Genomic DNA, 19,813 nt, shown 5'->3' with positions numbered 1-19,813 from the left:
TTTTTGTATTTTTTAGTGAATGGAGAGTTGAAATAATAATAATAATAATAAATTGTAACATTAATTTGCATGTGCTCAGTATTTGTTTTACAAATAAGTATCTTTGCTTCAAGTCTTAATACTTCGATGCCCAAAATATGCAGTTTTTATTCTTAAAGGTGAATGTTTTTGGTTTGGTCTCTAGTGCTGAAAGAGCATATTTCCTTTATAGTTACACAGAAAGCATTTCAAATAGTTAATGAGAGAAAAGGAAATAGAAACATTACTTCAACGCACAAAATTGATTCCCCCCGCCCCCCCCCGCTTTCAGTTGAAATTTTGGAAGTTGGCCCGTGAATGTTTCTTTCATAAGGAATAGATTGAGATGAGCATGGGTAGAGAGAGTGGGGGTTGTTTAGCCTAGAGAAGAGAGGGCTCCAGGGAGACCTTATAGCAGCCTTCCAGTACTTAAAGGGGACCTACAGGGAAGACGGGGAGGGACTCTTTATCAGGGGGTGTAGTGATAGGATGAGGGGTAACGGTTTTAAACTGAAAGAGGGTAGATTTGGATTAGATAATGGGAAGAAATTCTTTACTATGAGAGTGGTGAGACAGTGGAACAGGTTGCCCAGAGAAGCTGTGGATGCCCCATCCCTCGAAGTGTTCAAGGCCAGGTTGGATGGGGCTTTGAGCAACCTGCTCTAGTGGAAAGTGTCCCTGCCCATGGCAGGGGGGTTGGAACTAGATGATCTTTAAGGTCCCTTCCAACACAGACCATTCTATGATTCTATGCTGTACTCATATTTTATTATAAGAAATTTAGATATATTTAGAAGGTGCAAGTCAGGTAGTCACTGTGTCGAATGATAAAATAAGGGACATTCTGGAGGGGAAAAAAGAAGCCTAGAACTGTGACTTATTACATATGCTTAACTTCTCCAACAGGAGTAATCAAGCCAGGTTGCTCTTCACCCTTTTTTTTTCCCCTCCTTATTTTCCTACTGCTAATACTTTATCCCTGTCACCATTCATCCTTGGTAGTAAAAGAAGAATACAGTAAAGTTGCGATTTTCAGAGGTTTTTTAATTTTAAAATTTACTTTTAGAGACAGAGTAGGATGACTTCTGAGGGCTTTTAAATTATCCCACCATAAACATAAGAAGTTAAAATCAATGAATTTCAGTTTAATTATGTGTATTCACATCGTCCCAGCAAGTTCCAAAACCTTTTGTCTTGCGACCTGTGATAGAAGCTTTGAGAGCAAATCACAGTATATTCAGATGACACTGCTTCCAGTGCCCTTGCAAATAACTGTTTTCACTTCCCACTAACCTGTAGCCCAAACTTGCAAATCTCATGTCAGTTTCGAAAGACTTTCTTATGATGTTGCTCTGGCAGATCTGCTTGGTATTTAAAATGGAGCCTCTGCAGAAATTTGTGTGGGGGAGGAAAGATTATTTACCCTGCAATAAGTATGCATTTTTACTAGATGAATTTCATGCGTAAACTCCAAGGCTCTCCTTTGTACTCTGCCAGTCAGAGCTCCAGCCTGTGAAATTGGTTTTGGTGATTGCAGTAAATGGCTGTGGGTGCTGCTTTCTTCCCTTCTGTTTCTGTAGTCCAGACATGAAGGGCACAGATATGGTCCTTTTTGCGTGTGCATCAATTTGGAATTGGTGGGAATAGTTTGCTTTGAAAAATCACAATTATGGTTGAGTAAAAAATTACTTTATTCACATCTTCAGTTTCTGCTGTATTAGGAACATCCAACATCAAATTAGAGGAAAAATGGAACTAAAGACCACAAATATATTTGAAGGTCTATGCTAGTAAATAGTATCTCTAAAGTATTACCAGCATTTCTCAATTTAGCTGTTCTCTTTGTAACTGCATTTCTAAGTCAAAGGTGGCCAACTGAATGCCATGGCTTCTTTCAACATTGCTAACAGGTGAATGCACTAATAGGTGAATAATTTTTATCTTGTCTTTGAAGTGAGAGAATGTTAATTTTTTCACTTACTATAGAAATGAGCACATGCTGTGCCCTACCCTTCTGTGTGGAAGGTTTAGTATAGGATAGTAACCATGGTACCAGCCTAGGGGTGAGAGTCAAGTTCTGGCATTACTGAGCCCAGCGCTTTCCATGTGGCTCAATGCAAGACATTCACCATTGGCAAGCTGCAGTGTTGTCTTCCTGAAAATAAGGAACATAAATGTTTGTTTCACTTCAGAAAGCATTTTGACATCTTCAGATGAAATATGCCATCATCGAGGCAATTATAGTGGAAGACAATGAGAATATTTGGAACTAGGCTAACATTTGAAATCAGACTGATAATTAGGTATTTTTTCTTTGTGAATTATGAGTTTATTAAAATATGTGAAGAGAATTCAATAAGTTGCTGCATAACTTGGTATACATATAAGATTTTTAACCTTCTTCTCTTTGCAGTTAAGTTACCAGCTTAAGGTGGGTATCATGTACTGCAAAGCTGGGCAAAGCACAGAAGAGGAAATGTATAATAATGAATCAGCAGGTCCAGCCTTTGAAGAATTTCTTCAGCTCTTGGGAGAACGAGTTCGACTCAAGGGATTTGAAAAGTATCGTGCTCAGCTGGATACCAAGAGTAAGGCTTTTTCTTTTTTTTTTTTTTTCTCTTAAGTGAACAAAATGCATCATATGGTTGCTAACTGACTTTTTATAGAGAGTTCTTAAAAATAACCTCTTAGCTGTAGGAAGACAGTTGCTCAATATTAGAAGTGAAAGCAGAGCAAGTACGTAATTTGACCCATGCCCATATGGTCTTTCAACTCTGGTAATTATTGGGTTTTTATACTAATTTGGTAGGAAATTATCACTAAAGCTGCAACAAGAAACCAGTAACTATGGAACCATTAATGGTGTTGCAAATCCATCATCAGTGTCTCATCTAAAGAGTAATCAATACAGTTGGTATGTCATAATTTTTTTTAATGATACGCTAAGAGACTGTCACCAAAAAAGTTTTGAGAACCCATCTATGTAACTCCACCTTGACAAGTTGATCTATTGCTTTTGTGCTGTGTCTGTTGCATGTAGTTTTTCTTCTAGGCAGTTTTGTCTTCCTCCTGCTATCAAATGTATTCCTCTGTGATTTCTTTCTTCTGAGTTATGGAAATTAGACTGGATTTGTTGGTTAGATTATCAGCTTTAACTGTAAAACATATTGGAACAAAAATGCAGCGGAAAGATGATCTTAGGTGACAGTATCTATAAAAGAAAATCCCTACTTTTGGAATCAAGCTTGTGAAATACCTGTTTATCAGCTAGTGCATGCTATATTCAATTTGTAAATCTATGTTAAATACTTGGGGGAATTTTTGGCCTGTCTTCCTTTTCTTTGAGTATTGGAACTAACCAATTCCTGTGGAAATATTGCTATTTTGCTCACTTGCAGCAAAGGAAAATAATGAGTTGATTTGTGAAAGCTGAAAAGCATTCATCAACTTCAGTGCAGCAAAAACTGTGCTCTTGTTATGGGTCTCCTATCACAAAGACAGTAACTTGCTGTGCTTTAGTGCTGCACCATTCTACCTTGTGGCCTTAATTCTTACAGGGATCATGTTGCCATCTCTTCAGGCTGTTCTCCATCAGTCTTAATCATCATTCCTCATAGGGTTGTTGTCATGGTTTAAGCCCAGCTGGCAACAAAGCACCAAGAGGCCACTTGCTCACTTTCCCAGTGGGATAAGGAGGAGAAAATATAACGAAAAGCTCGTGGGTCAAGACAAGGACAGGGAGGGATCACTCACCAATTATTGTCATGGACAAAAAAAAGACTCCACTTGGGAAAAAACCCAAATCAATTCAATTTACTACCAATCAAACCAAACAAGGATAATGGGAAGTAAAACCCAATCTTAAAACGCCTTCCCCCCACCCCTCCCTCCTTCCCGGGCACAGCTCCACTCCCCATTTTCTCTCCCTCCTCCCCCAGCAGCGCAGGAGGACGGGGAATGGGGGTTGGGGTCAGTTCATCACGCGCTGTCTCTGCCGCTCCTTCCTCCTCAGGGGCAGGACTCCTCACACTCTTCCCCTGCTCCACCGTGGGGTCCCTCCCACGGGAGACAGTCCTCCACGAACGTCTCCAACGTGAGTCCTTTCTGCGGGCTGCAGTTCTCACGAACTCCCCTGGCGTGGGTCCTTTCCGCGGGCCGATCTTCAGTCGCAGGCTGCGCCAGGGCGGCCTCTCCCACGGAGTCCCGGCCATCTTGGGGGGCATCCCCCTGCTCCGGCGTGGGGCCCTTCCACAGCCTGCAGGTGGGCGTCTGCTCCCCCGCTCCCCTCCGTGGGCTGGGGGGGACAGCCTGCCGCCTCACCACAGGCTGCAGGGGCATCCCCTCCTCCCCCGCCTTCCTCACTCGGTGCCTGCACAGGGGTTTCTCTCACATCCCACCCCTCTCTCCGCTGCAGGTTTCCCTCTTAAATCCGTTCTCCCAGAGGCACTGCCGCCATCGCTGATGGGCTCGGCCTGGGCCAGAGGCAGGTCCGACTTGGAGCTGGGGAAGCTTCTAGCAGCTTCTCACAGGAGCCACCCCTGTTAGCCCCCTTGCTCTGCTACCACCACCCCCCCCCCCCCAACCCAAAACTGTTATAAAACTTTCAGTGGTTTTAAACCTAAATTAATACCACTTTTGCACACATTTACCATTGAGCCTGCTTTCTTTTAGTTGCAATACTTATATTCCCTCTGTTGTATTTACTCCCTTGAGTGCATTTACACATTATGGTTGTATCCTCTATGCTTTTATGATGGTACCCTTAATAAGCCAAGTCTTTCTTACTGGTATGGGAGGCGTGGATTTATCTGCTTCCCACACATACGCACACATGCAGTATTGCCTGGTAGCCTTCCTCTGCACTCATCCAAGTCTGAATTCAGTCTCTTTAATTCTAGTGGCTAGGATTATATACATGGTTCCAGATGAGATCCAGGCAGTTTATTGCTGTAACGGTTTCTTCCCTTTACTGGAAATGTATTATACAATAATTCTCAGGCTGGCTTTTCCTTTTCTGTAGCTCCAAAGTGTTATTTTATCAGTTATAAACATAAGCTAGGTCAAAAATCAAATGTGTATGGAAAACAGAGAAAATGTTTATTATTTCATAGCTTCTGGTTTTATATTGTGACCTCCTTGTTACTTTCAGTAGTTAAAGTAAAATCCTTTCTTCCCTTTCTTCTAGTTAAGACACCTGAAAAAAAGCCCTCTTTTTGGTGTCAGTCCGCACACACTGCTTTCTAGTACATGTAAATGCTCTTATGATTAAGGGTTGATTCATCTGTTCAGATATACCCATGAAAGCTGTAACTGTGTCTTAAGTACTTGCTTGAAATTTTCTTCTAAACAGCAGAATTTTCCAGTAATGTTTGTGTTCCTTCTTGTTGCTTCTGAGTCGATGAAAGAATTTTGTCAGGTTTTCATTCTGTGTACTACAATCTAGCACCTGTTGAATGGACATTTATGTAAACTTTTAGTTGACTGAATCTCTCCTGGTTTTAGGATTTGTCTTGTTGTAATGAAGGTTTTCTACTCCATGTTGAGAGCCTACACATCTTTTTACATTGCCCCCTAGACCTGCCAGCTCCATTCTGTATCAAAAGATACAAAAAGGCTTTACATGAACACTTCACTGTGGTCAGAGAGGAAGGAGGATGCTCTGGGTGGAAACTGCTGCTTTCATGAAGGGTTTCCTACATTCTCTTTCACTCAAGGTTTACAAGCTCATGTGTGGGACTGTGGGACATCTAGCTGATGTGGGATCAGCTAGAACTGCTTAGGAGCTCCTAAGTTGTCTGAAATCTTTCGGGTTATGTTTTCTGCAGGCTTGCTGAGGAAACACGTGACTACACAGCATACATGAGTTCTTAACGAGCAGGTTTAGACAGCAGCAAACGTTAACAGTGGCAATAATTTTTTTTAATTGATCTTGATGGTGCTATGTTTTCCTTTCTGCAAGTATACAAAGCACAGACTGGAAGTGGTGGAAGAGAAGGTGGTGTTTTGGGGCCACAACACTAAGCTCTTTGGATAGCTACGTTCAGAAACCCTTATTGCGTATTCTGCATAGGAAATGGCAAGGAAAAAAAAAGCCACCTTGTGGTAGGCAAAATGTTAAAGACCAGAGATGGTCACAAGAGCTGCACCTCCGGTGTGGGGAATATGTGAACAGCAGAATACATACAGGTAATACATCTTTGATAGCTACCCTAAGTAATCAGTCAGGCTTTTCTGCCTTGGCCCTAACACAGAAAGGCCTGCATAGGAGGAGATTGTGGTTTATACCATGACATAGGTTTCTAGGGTTTTGTTGAAATGGCTAGGTCTACAGCTAGGAAGCAAGCTTCTCCCTTCTCCGGCTCTGTGCTCTTCTCTTGCTAAAGATTGCTATCATGAAATAGTTCTTGCGGTCTCATTACTCAGGAAATTTTCCTGCATAAAAATTCTGTTTAATGTCAGCACAGTTGATTGCAAAGATGCTCTTAAAAACAAATGTATGTTCATTAACTTGCAAGAAAGGTCAGAGCTATGTAGGCTACTTTACTAGTTCCTATACCTTTGACAATACTTTGCAACCTATGAAAAGCAGATGTATGATGTAAGATATGATGAAGGATTTTCTCAGCATGGAAGGAAGCTGATTTGTATACATACTCTGGAAATTTTCACAAGATGTTTTTAATTTATGCAAATTTAGAAAAGTAAAGTTGCTCTAGCAAAAGGCAGTTTCACAACAGTTGTTGTTCTTAGAAATTTTTAGAATTAGGGGCCTAATTGGTAAGTATCTGTAACAGAGCCAATTTTAAAAGGAGGAATCTCATGCATCCTATTAACTGAAAGCCTATTTAAGTATATTGGATCCTTCAAGGGTTTTAGCTTTGGATCTCTGCCAGTGCCACTGTGGAAAAGAGCTGCTACTTCTAAAGTTTTGTTTGTATATTTCTAGAATTACCAGAGGGGAAGCAGTCTATCTCCTGGCAGCCTGCAGACTTTGGATAGGAAATAGAGCTTGAAAATGTCATCTATCCCATGGTTGCTAGGAAGTTTATGGGCATCACTTTAAAGTAATAAACATCACAGTAATCTTTCAAATTATAACTTCAGTCATTTTACTTTATTCTCTAGTTGTAATGCATGCTTTATTTCCCTCCCCCTCACTTAGTCTTATTTCTCAATGTTTTAAATTGGTAAATGGGATCAGCTGGATAATGCTAGGCCTGGTAACCTGGCATGTGTCCAGCAGAGTGGTAGCATGGTTGGTGCAGGAAATGAAGGAGATTGATTAATGTGAGTTATAGGAGTTTATGAATTATCTGTTTGATGGGATTATATATATAGCTAATAATGGTAGATTTCTGTATTAGATGTTTATACTGCATGACTTTTTGGTTAAGACATGAGAAGAATATAAAAACTACAGAAGATACTAAATAGATTAAAAATCTAGGGAATTAATGGACTTCAAATTGACATTTCATTTAGGGGTTGTCAATAACCCCCCATGTTTCTAACGAAATAAATCAAATAGATTACCTTATCTTGTACTATTTAACATCTTTCAACCACATGGAAGTAAGAGTAGACTTACTGTTGGGTCTGAGACATCTGCTGGGAGAACAATAGCCAATGGAGGTCAGAGGTTCCTCAATTGCTTAAGAAGCAGAAATGGGTGTGTGGGAAGTCCATCTGCATTTCTCTGTATTTGTGTTACACATATACTTTTGTATGTTACAAAATAAAGGATTCTGTCCTCAGAAATAGTGTCTGGAAACAACTTGAATATTACAGAAGTTGAACACGAGTGCTTGGTGTAATCCTTGTGTGTAACAGAAAGGAGAGCAGGTTTGACAGGTACTGAATTTGGGCCAAATAACTAGGAGAAACTAGAAGTAAGGCAGGGCTTTTTAACAGCAAAGGTAGACAGGAGCAACATTAAGCTCTGAAATGACTTGTTCTTGTGCCTTTTATTGTGAGCACTGCTGCAGTTTGTAGCAATGGCTGTTCCTTCTCCTGACTCATCAATATAATTTATTTTTTGTTTTCCTGGAACTCCTTGCAACATGTTTTCCTTTGAAACACTGAGTTAGATTTTCTACTCATACTGGGTTTTATACAGTTTTCTAGTACGGAGGTTTTAAAAGCTGCTGTAGAAGCAGGATGACAAAGTCCTGTGGCTTCAGTGAGGTGAATTGATCAGCAGTAGTTTGTTAGTGTCAATCACAGTTTTCAGCACTGTTGGTGTTAGAAAAAAACACTTAAATGGGAGTCTGTTAAGAAAGTCCTTGTGAAGATAGCTGGGAAACATTGGAAGGACAGAAGAATAAGGTGAATTTTTAAAGGTGAATAATGATGGAAGGAAAAGAAGATCAGATAAGTCCTCAGCTAAGTAACCAAATCCAGCAATGGGACAAGACTGAGAAAAGCAGCATTAATAGGTGCGCCATAAACTAATGGCAGGAAGAGATGTCTTCAGTGTAAAAAGGTGCTAATGAATTTGTAGATCCCTCGGGCCTCTGTTAAATGTAAGGAAATCAAAGTAGATTGTAGTGCTGGCTTACAGTTCTGACCTTGAAATGATGGATACTATTCCAGTGCACAGTCTTGGATTTTACTGCAATGGCAGTGATTTGATTTAAAGCAAACACCTGTAATTATTGTGTTGTACTTCAGAAAAAGTATTCTAGATTTGTAAGAAAGAAAACATTTGAATGGTGAGAAAGATGCACAGTCTGTAGTGGATATGGACTTCTGTTTGTAGTTGGATTTGAATAACGGATTTAAGCTCTGCAGTACTTGGAAGTAATTGGAATCATTAAATGTGTCATTTGGATTGTAGCCTTATTAGTTAGTTTGCAGAATTGGTGCTGTTCTGATGAAGAACCCTTTTCTGCCTGAAATGTAGTCCATCCAGGAAAGTTGAAAGTTTGGTTTAAATGCATAGGTGTTGTTCTAGCATATTATTTGTCAAAATTGCTTCATTCTTTTCTTCTTCCCCTCTTTGGCACCTTCCTTCCCCGTCTGTCATCTGACCCACTTCCATTTCTTTTTTGCACCTGCTCCCCCTTTCTAGTTCTTCATAGTATTTATGTATGCTTTGTTTATGAAAGGTGGTGTACAAATTAGCATATTTACAGTTAAACACAAAAAAGCCAGTAAGGAGTTATGTTGATGTTTAGGTGACTTTCAGGTACATCTGCCTCCTTCAGCGTGCATTGTAACGATCAGGCAGAGGATGGAGGCTGCTGTGAACTGAGTGCAAGATGAAGTTATTCCCTTTCAGCCGTTGTGCTGTTGTAATTAGCATTAAAAAGAAAATGTTTAGCAGGTAGCTAGTTTTTCATAATGGCAGTGTTGGACGCTGGAAAAGAGAGCCCAATCTCCTTGAAACAGTAATTGGGGGGGGGGGGGTTTATAAGATTCCAGGATTTTTTTTTTTTTTTCTTATTCCCTTTTTATTCTATCTAGATGATTTGGAAATGCAAAATCACTATGCAGCTATAATGTAGAAAACTTACTATTTAATTTTATGGATGATGTTGCAGGTTTTAATTTACAGCAAAGCTACCTCTACTTTATTATTACGAATTTGACAGAAAACGAAAACTTCTTGTCAAAAGCTTATACCCCAAATCTGGGTAAATAAACTGTGTATTTATGCTATTGTAAATGCCTCGCAAATCTCAGAGCTATTATCTCCTTAGTAACATGATCTCTCTGCTTATAGAAACTGCCAAGGTGTCATACTTAACAGCTTTTTAAAATACATTGCTATAAATAGCTGGGATTATATAATATAGTAGCATGTTTATATAACTTCAAATAACCAGGATGCTTTTTTCCATATATAAATCTAGTTACTTTTAAAATTCTCTTTGAAAATGGGCTTTTTTTGCACTCTGGACAGCAGTTATATTTAATAGAATATATTCAGTATTTCAGCTTTAAGTGTGTTACTACTTAGATTTATGGAACATTTTTCAAGGCCTCTTTTTTTTTTGTGAGAGAAAGAAAAAGTAAAAACAGAAGTTCCCAGTTTGTCTGTAATCAAGTGTTGTCTTCAACCAACACTTTGTAAACTTTAATAATATCCCCTCTTCTTTTTTTTCTTTCTAAACTTCATAATCCTAGTTTTTATCATTTTCTCTCCACATGGAAGTCTCTCCATCCACGTATAATTATTTTTGTGGCCTGTTTCTGGATCCCTTCTCTTTCTTCTATAACTTTTAAGATAGGGTGGCCAGAACCCAAAACAGGTGAGAGTACCTTTGATTAATATACCAGCATCATGATGTCATTGTTGTGGGCTTTTTCCATCATCAGCTGTAAGCATGCTAGCATCCTGTTTGGGTTTTTGACTGCTCCTATCCATAAAGCACCTGTTTTAGTGAAGGTTTTATCTGACTTCATTACAGTTAATGTAGAGTCCTGATATTTATGTTTAAAAGAACCCATTCTGTTCTTTCATATATTGTGGGTTATATGTCCATTGATATTTAATTATGCATGAAATCATGGTATTCATTTGCAGTATCTGTCTACCTTCCTTTCTAAAGTCCTTTTCACATTCCTTACAGTTCAGTTTCATTCCGATTAGCTTGAGATATTGGGTGGTGTCTGAAAATTATTTCAGACTTTGTTATCACTTTTCTATGCTTAAATAGGCTTTCTTCAGGGTTTTCTGGTATAAATTCCCTATTCCTAACAAGTTCTTCATTAGGAAAAGTACACAAAATTATACATGCCATCTGTTTGTGTCATTTGCTTTGGCAGGTGAATAAACTCTGGGTAAGTTTTTACTTGCTGACATTTCAGCTAGGATCAAGGATGAATAGGAATTCTTGTCTTGCCTGATGATTTTCTTTGGTAATAATGAAGCTTTGGTTTTAAACTTTTTTAAACAATGCTTTTATTTTCTCTTTTTTCTTTAACTGAAGCTGATTCAACAGGTACTCATTCTCTATACACAACGTACAAGGACTATGAAATCATGTTCCACGTTTCTACTATGTTGCCATATACTCCAAACAACAAGCAACAGGTAAGGTGGACCATGACTATTTAGAATTAGTTTTTCCTCCATCTCAAAAGTAGCTGAACTATTGAACATTTATGACAACTTTCATTTGTAACTAGCAAAGAAAACACTTAAAGAATCAAAAGTATCAAAAGTAAAACTGGCCATCTTTGTGTCAGGAAGATGAGCAAAGCAGATCATTGTAGGTACATCATAGGTAGATTTTCTGCATAGGACTGTTTTCTATTTAAAATGCATTATTTACTGAAACTTTGATGTAAATATTATACAATAATGTCAGTAGCACATCCGAGTTACATAAATAGGAGTTCATATCTTATGTCAGAAGGACCATAGTGTACTTTACATGATTTTTCAACCTTCTGCGGCAAAGTCCACTGTGCTTTAAGGATTGCATTCAGCAAATTGTAATACACACAGAATCAGAGGTGATGAGTGGGTGGTTCAGCACACTACACAAGAAGACATGAGACAAAATACGTTTTTTGTTTTAAATTTTTTTTGCTATACTGAAGAGCTGTGTAGGCTGACCTTCTTTGTTACTCTGAAGGACCTGGTCTTGTTAAATACTAGGCCATCTTGTTGTGTGTGATGTATATGCATTTTACTCTAGAAACTATGTTATTTTGTGTTTCTGTGAATAAAATAGAATTTTCCTTTAACAATAAAAGATAACACAGCATTCTTTTTAGTTTGCTTTTGTCCACTAAATGTTAGACTACTTTGTAGTTTACCTTTCTTTTTTACTGTAGTCTTGGATGTACTGAAAGAATCCTATCAGAAAATTATTATAGTGTGTCTTAAGCACAATGACAACTATTTTCCACGTGAAATAGAGCCTACTTGTGGCTTGTAAAAATGTGTGAAGTGGGGGATGTTTTCCAGCTTCCATGTATCACTAACTACTCTGATACTAGCAGGTTTTGTTGTTGGTTTTCCTCTTTCTTTAGCTTAAAATTTTCCTTAACGAGATCTTCCTGTATGTTACATGTAGAAATTAAATTGTTATGAAAATGAAAATGTCCATGCCTGAAATTTATTAGATGAGTAACTAACATTCTGGTACTTGTCATATAAATCCTCAACTGTTTTCGTTTCCGGCTTGAAGTATCATTTGAAATAAAAAAATTGAACAATAGTAATTTATAATAATGAGAAATAAATAATTGAAAATTGTGAACAGCCTGTGTTTTAACCTATGCATCTTTTTTTTGTTAAAGCTTCTGAGAAAACGACATATTGGAAATGATATTGTGACAATAGTTTTCCAGGAGCCTGGAGCACAACCATTCAGCCCAAAGAACATTCGATCCCATTTCCAGCACGTCTTTGTCATTGTAAGAGTGCACGGTCCCTGTACTGACAGCGTTTGTTACAGGTAGCTATTGTTAGTTGCACTGAAAACATGGAATTTGAGTGCAAAGGGAGGTGTCATTCCTCTTTTAAATTCTCAGTAGAGAAACATAGTGAAAGATAGGGGTGGAGGAAATTTGGGGTCATGTGAATTTAGAACACTTTAAAAAGTCAATAGACACACATGAGTATGGAAAGGAAACACACCCAATAAGGAGATTAATGCTGTCAGTATGTGTGTACACACACACACGCGTGCACACACAGGTGCACGCACATACACACACATCAAGCATTTGGGAATGATTTTGAAAATCCGTTCTCACTTCTTTTTTGTTCTCTTCATTAAGAGTATGCTAGAAGAGTATTTCTGTATTGATTCTTACGAATTCACTTTTTGTTCAGATAATTGGGCATCAGCTTATGTTCCATTTTTGAAATTTAGACAGTGAAAAAGTATGACTAACCTTTCAGAAAGCAGCTAAGCTCTGAAATATTTTGTCTGAAATATCTTCATTTATTCTCTCATTTCAGTCCAACAAATAAATTCCGCAGCTTTATGCAGCAAAAAAAAAAAAAAAAATCTTAGTGTGACCTTAAAGTCAATATGATTAAAATGGAAGATGGTAATTGATAGTAACATATAGTAAAGAATTGCAAGATGAGATTCGTATTCAGCATAAATTTTTTAACCAAATTGAAAGCATAATGTTTTTGAGTTACAGTTCTTTTTACAGTCAATGAAACTTTTTACCTTTGGTGTATCCTGAACTCTTAATGTATTTTTATTTTAAATGTTGACTGTCCTCAGCAAACTTTTCTAAATCTTCTTTATTTAAAATATGAAGTATCAGAGTAATGGATTTAGAATGGTTATCTTGAAATGAGGTAGCCTTAAAATTAGCTTGTCTTTACTGAAATACAAAGGTTCACCTAAGTGTTTCATTTAGTCAAGTGCTTATTTAGAGGAAGAGCTAAAACTGCAGTGTCTGAGATGGTGTATTCATGTTTTTCAAGTAAGGTTTAAAGGCTTTTCCCTCCCCCTGAGTTTTTGGTAAGGCTCACACAGCACTTCTGGAACTAGTGCTGAACTTTGTACATGTATTAAACTCTCCTGGAGTGGGCATGTTTGTGTTAATACTCATTTTAAGGCAGCTTATTGACAGATTCCACTGCTACATAATTTATGTGGACATACCTTGTTCTTAAACTTTTAGACATATGTTTCGGCTCTTATTCTGTACAGAAGCTGATTTTGAAGTAAAGGAAAAGTAGGAAATATATCCACAAGGGCTACAGATGCATTTCCCATTTGAATTGGGTATTACAAACACAAAGAAATATCTGCTTTTGGTTATTATTTTAAATAATATAACCACATATTTTCAATTTCTTTCTTTTAAAAGGCATAGGAAAGATTTATATACTGTAATAAATTTAAATATGTCAGGGTTCTATTTCTGACCTTCAGACTTCTGAATTGCTTTCATTTTTCAAGTGTTCACAACTACAAGGACTGGAACCTTACTGGTTACTATTAGTAAATAAAATTTGAGAATTTCATCTTTAGTGATGCTACAGGCTTAAATTTTAAGGGGAGGGGGAGCAGGTAGGAAAAAAAATTGTGAGAGTGTCAGTGTTCATTTCGATACAGGAGACCACCAGAGCATTGTATGTTCTGTGTACTGTCTTTAAGATTAAAATCCTTTCTTTTTTTTTTTTTGTCCTCTCAGTGCAGACACTTCATTTAAATTTATAGAATTCCATTATAAAAAGTTTTTCTAGGAAACTTTTCAAAGTAAGTTTGACCTCTTTTTCACTGAATTATTTGGAACTGTGTCATAGATTCATAATTCTAGACAAAACAGGAAGCCATATAGCATAAAAATGTACTGGAATTTATATTAAAAGCTACATAAAAGGAATAAAATCAAGCACTGTCTTGGCCAGTGATTCTCCCTCCCAACTAAGATAAACAGTATTTCAAAAGCCTGGGTTCTCTGTCGGCATCATTCACTTTTTAAAACTTCTCTAGCATATGTTAAAGATTAAATTCTTATCCCTATGATTCATGATACTCAAAACCTAATCAAACAAAATGTCACTGGTAGATTTCATTACATCCAGTAATTGTGCTTAATGCTTAGGCTTCTATCTCTTAATAACAGACCCTTTAGGACCACTGGAGATGACCACGATTCAGGTGGTTGCATCATGAGCACCCCCTGTTGCATACTTCTAGATATATTGGCATACATTTGAAGGAAATATGACAGTCAATGACATCTTTCAATATCAGTTGCCAGAAAATATAATTAAAAACAACAAAACCAAACACACAAATAAAACACCCCGCCACCCAAAACCAGAAGATACGGTTAAAGATTGGGCAACTTAATTTTTATTTTTGGTGTTCCTGTGTGTGCCCCTGCCCCAAAAGCTTTAATAGTATTTCTGCAATCTCAGTTGCTGATTTTTGCGGGGGGTTCTCTGATTATGTTTAAGGATTCAGATAAGTTAGAGCAAAGCGCGAAAATAATACCAGCCAGTCTTCCAAATGAAACACCACATACATTTCTAGTATGTTCAAGTCCCACCCTATTTTTCTTTATAAAACTCCATTACCATGAAATTTTTGCCAAAATTTGTTAATGCTTTTTCAAATCTAGTTAATAGATATGTGGTAAATCATATTCGAACTGTTGGAGCATTTCTTGTCACAAAACTGTTGAAGTGCAGTTGTCAGTCTCTTCTTAGGACAGACTGCCAAGGGAATGATACTGGACTGGAATGGCAAATCTTCAGTAATAGCAAACAACTCTCATCTGCTCTGTATCAAAAGAGAATTGACCATGGAAAATAGCTAAGCTTGTTGGCATTGCCTAAGGCAAGCTTATTGTCAGTCCATCATTTGCTACGGAAACTAAAAGGAAGAGTTGAAAATGAAAGCATCTATTTCTAATATATGTCTCCAAACTTCTAAGAGATTTCTTATTTCTAATCTTTTTGGAGTCTGCTTCTATCACTAGCATGCAGTATCAGCTACTGCAGTTTTCGATCCAGAAACTTAAAACATAATCAGTAGCGTGATGTATATATGCATTCAGTCACCAGAAGATGATTCTCAAAGTGAAACTGGCCTTGTGAGATGACTTTATTGTCTTTATCTTTTTAATGTGGCCATTTTATCTGTATTTCTAGTATTGATCATACACTTCGCATTGCTTTCAGATGAGCCTTTCAGCTTTAGGTAGCTAAATTGTAAGCTAGCCTTTGTAATAGTGTGTGTTAGAAATTTTCTGTTTATAGTAAAAACAAAATTCAGAACTACCATACATGAGTGCTTACTTTGTCAAAAAAGCACTATTTTGCACTTGAAGCTCTCTTTAAGCTGTGGTACTGAGGATGACTCAAAAATGCCTAGATGCAAAAATAAGTGGCCTTGCGTTTGTACAGTAAGGGGGACATAATCTCCACACTGGCACCATTAAAATGTAAATATAGGCATATTACTGAGAAAAGGAGAGAAAAATTGAGGGCTTAAGGAAAAAAGGAAATGTATTTTCTGTATTCAAAAACTGCTGAATTTGCATACACTGAAACGCTCTGCTTCTTCCTTATTCTTTTATTTCTTTTAGTGTTGCTGTGACAAGATCCAGAGATGTACCATCCTTTGGACCACCTATTCCAAAAGGTGTCACGTTTCCTAAATCAAATGTGTTCAGGGACTTCTTACTAGCCAAAGTCATTAACGCAGAGAATGCTGCTCATAAATCAGAAAAGTTTCGTGCGATGGCCACCAGGACCCGTCAAGAGTACTTGAAAGACTTGGCAGAGAAGAATGTCACCAACACACCTATTGACCCTTCTGGCAAATTCCCCTTCATCTCACTTGCTTCAAAAAAGAAAGAAAAGTCCAAGCCTTATCCAGGAGCAGAGATCTATAGTTCTGGTGCTATTGTATGGAGTGTCCATGCAAAAGACTACAGCAAGGGTATGGAAATAGACTGTCTCCTAGGCATCTCTAACGAGTTTGTAGTCCTCATTGAACAGGACACGAAAAGCGTGGTGTTCAATTGCTCCTGTCGAGATGTGATAGGGTGGACTTCAACAGACACAAATATCAAAATATTCTATGAGAGGGGTGAATGTGTTTCTTTGGAGAGCTTCATCAGCAACATTGATGATATCAAAGAGATCGTCAAAAGGCTGGAGGTTAGAATGTGTTCTCTTGTTTGGCTCCCCTTCTTTGCTTTCTCCTCTCGCCCTCTGCCAAGTAAGGCTTCAACTTAAGTAATGCTTGGGATCCCTAAAACTGTTCTGATTGTCTTTCATGAAATCTATAAGGACTTTCCTGATTTTATTTCTGAAAATCCAATATTGCTTTCACTTTTATCAGGTATCAGCCAACCTCAGCTGGTTGTGTGTGTGTCAAAAAAGTCTCAATATATTAAAAAAAATAAATAAATAAAAAAAGCAAGCAGGGCCTTCAGTTGCTCCCACACAATAAATACAGAAGTATCACCTTATTTCTTTTCCTTGTTTTCCTGCCCTTTCTCTGTTTTATAGGCTTTTTGTATCTTGTTTCAAATGAAGCTGTAATATCTTTGATACTGACTATGTTGCCAGCAGGGTGCAGTCCCAATCCCTATTGCAACCTTCAGATATTCTCTGAATGCATGTGATAAACTAAAAATGCAGTGAATCATGGTATCTGTCTATAAAACATCTGTCCATGCGCATTTTTTATCCGATTAAGTTCTGAAAGAATGTGTTACGTTTCACTGTCTTCCCTGTAATTTCACGACTGTAGTTGTATAATGACCAGGAAAAAGGGAAGACCAGGCCCCATTAAATTGGTCTTGACAGTTTTCATGCTCATGGTATGTAGAAGAGTTGTCATAGACCCCGGTTTACTGTGCTTAAAGTAGAGGTGCTTGTGTAACTCCATGTGTTTTTCTGTTGTGTGCTGCCATGTATCTTCTAAAATTCCTGTGGTTTCAGTAAAAATTTCAAGGCAGAACTTGGGTAACGAGACTCTACTGAAAATAATAGTTTGAGTGACAAGACCCATTTCAGCTGACTATGTACCCAGGACTGTGATATGTATTCCTTGATTGTGTCCCACCATTGTCTTGGGATTTGGTTGATAGTACAAAAATGGAGCCCTTAAACCTCTATTAGCACTGAAGGTCTCTCCGTGCGTTAAATTCTGTCCTCATTTCAATTCACAGCTTGTGACTAAGGGCTGTGAAACAGTGGAGATGACTCTGCGTAGGAATGGTCTGGGTCAGCTTGGTTTCCACGTAAACTACGAAGGCATTGTGGCAGATGTTGAGCCCTACGGCTATGCGTGGCAGGCAGGACTGAGACAAGGCAGCCGGCTGGTGGAAATCTGCAAGGTGGCTGTAGCCACTCTGAGCCATGAGCAAATGATTGATCTTCTCAGAACATCAGTAACAGTGAAGGTCGTCATCGTCCCTCCATATGAGGACTGCACACCACGCAGGTATTGTATAATAGCTACATTTGGTCTGAAATTACATCTTGATATATGGGATCGGGGGGGGAAGAAACACCACAGAATAAGTGTTAACCTCCAGAAATCATGGTATAATCATAATACAGCATCCAGTATTGTAAGGTGAAAGAGAAGGGCAGGAAAAACTGCTCATATCCAGACTCCAGACCCCACAAAATATTCATTGAATACCACAGTTCAATAAAATGTGTGAAGAATCTTGTGTATCCTTTAAATTCCAAGGAATTTAACTTGGAAATCAAACAACTTTTTGTTGACAGTTGCATGTTTATGATGCATCAAAATTAATTGTATATTTCCTTTCCTGCTTTCCCGTTTGTTGATAGTTTGCAATGTCTGTGGATGTAATTCTTGAAAGCTATGAATAGACTTATGTTCTTCTACTTCTGCAAAAGAGTAAGGCTGTAAATGATGAGAGTTTATCAAAGGTATGGATCTGGCCAGAGAAATTGCTGCAAATTGCAATTCTTCTTTACTCAGTAGTAGATCTTGCTGCATCTCTCTTGTATCCCATCTGTGTTAAGCTTGAGGCTTGTGTCAACTGTATTACTGCTTTTATAGCTCTAAAATGTTGTTTGATCAGAAATAAGCAGTAATACGTGCTTTTTTGTAAGTTGGACATTGTCCCTCCATTTTTCCTGAACTCACACTAAAGCTTTTTATAATTTTTACTGCTCCCATCTCAACTCTCCACAGTTGTGTGTAGCATTCAGCCACATCACTAAATCTGATTCCCGTATTCCTGACATCCTGTGTTAATATCTTGCAAATGCTATATGATTAAAATGGAATGATCTTTAATAGACTGAATTTGCCTGCAGGCTAGCTCAAGGTTTATGCTAGATTTGCCAAGAAGAAGCAAGTATAGTTATCAAAGTTAAATGTGTTCCTTGCAGTGAGAGACTGGGAGAGCGTTTTGCACTGCTGTTTTCTAACCAAGCAATATCTTTGTATACTTAACGTTGGGGCTGAACTTAAATGCATATTTATTACATTGATATGAAATTGTGTCTCCGAGCAAAGACTTGTACTTGCATAAAAGAAGAATCGATGTTTGTTTTTACTGTGAGCCATGTTAACTCCTTTTGTCACTGGTAGCAAAACAGGAACATAGAGAAAAGGAGTTTTATTTGTCCTTTAGCTGTCAGTGGAAAATTGAATACATGTCAGAGATTAAAATGAGCAGTGGCATAAGGTCACCCATGAGGTATTTGGAAAGCTTTTGTACAGTATTTAGCGGTCTGAGCAAATGGAAAGTTCAGCTGCAATCATAGCAAAAGGATTAGAGCAGAAAAATCTGTGTGGAAAGCACAGATCCTATTATTCCTGAACTAAATTAAGTACAGCCAAAAGTAGGCTTAGCTTTAGTGTATCCAAACCCATAGCAGGAAGAGAAATTACTGCACTTTTTGAAATACTGTACTCGGCATCAGAGAGTGGTGGTGTTGTCCAGTAGTGAGCAAATGTTCATGGTGGATTATTGCCTAGTTATAAAATTTCATAACACAACTCTTTGTCCTGCTTTTGGTATCCAAAATCATTAAGGTTTAGGAACGGTGTCTTGAATTTGTTGCTATCCTACATATATTACTGGAGACTTGATTTAAATCTTTGCACAAAGCAATTTCTCTTTTGGCAATCAGTTTTCCAAAATTGGAGTCCTTTCATTGTGTCCTCTGGAGGTCATTCAGTATTTCTACTACAGTAACTTCTACAGACCGTAATTAAAATGAAGATCAGTTCTGCTTGGTATAGCACATTCATATGAGAACCAGTCCCTATCCTAATGAATTGATTGGCATGAAGTTGGAGGAAGAGCAGGGGTGCAGTTAGATAAGATGACTTGCGAACACTCACATGTACAA

The 19,813-nt window shown here is 37.9% G+C and overlaps 1 protein-coding gene across 6 annotated transcripts in view; it reads left to right on the top strand.

Annotated features, from left to right (window-relative positions):
- SIPA1L1 (signal induced proliferation associated 1 like 1) overlaps positions 1-19,813 on the top strand; it is a 230,561-nt gene that overhangs the window by 168,231 nt on the left and 42,517 nt on the right. For all 6 annotated transcript variants that reach the window (XM_052782299.1, XM_052782296.1, XM_052782302.1 and 3 more), the window contains 5 exons: positions 2,432-2,606; positions 10,953-11,056; positions 12,274-12,431; positions 16,045-16,621; positions 17,641-17,915. In XM_052782299.1, coding sequence (XP_052638259.1) covers positions 2,432-2,606; positions 10,953-11,056; positions 12,274-12,431; positions 16,045-16,621; positions 17,641-17,915 — 1,289 coding nt within the window. The remainder of the gene's footprint in view (positions 1-2,431; positions 2,607-10,952; positions 11,057-12,273; positions 12,432-16,044; positions 16,622-17,640; positions 17,916-19,813) is intronic.

This window comes from Harpia harpyja, chromosome 3 (genome assembly GCF_026419915.1).
Source record: "Harpia harpyja isolate bHarHar1 chromosome 3, bHarHar1 primary haplotype, whole genome shotgun sequence".
Classification (NCBI taxonomy): domain Eukaryota; kingdom Metazoa; phylum Chordata; class Aves; order Accipitriformes; family Accipitridae; genus Harpia; species Harpia harpyja.
Note: the sequence above shows the minus strand (reverse complement) of the source record. Positions and strands in the feature narration are given on the sequence as shown.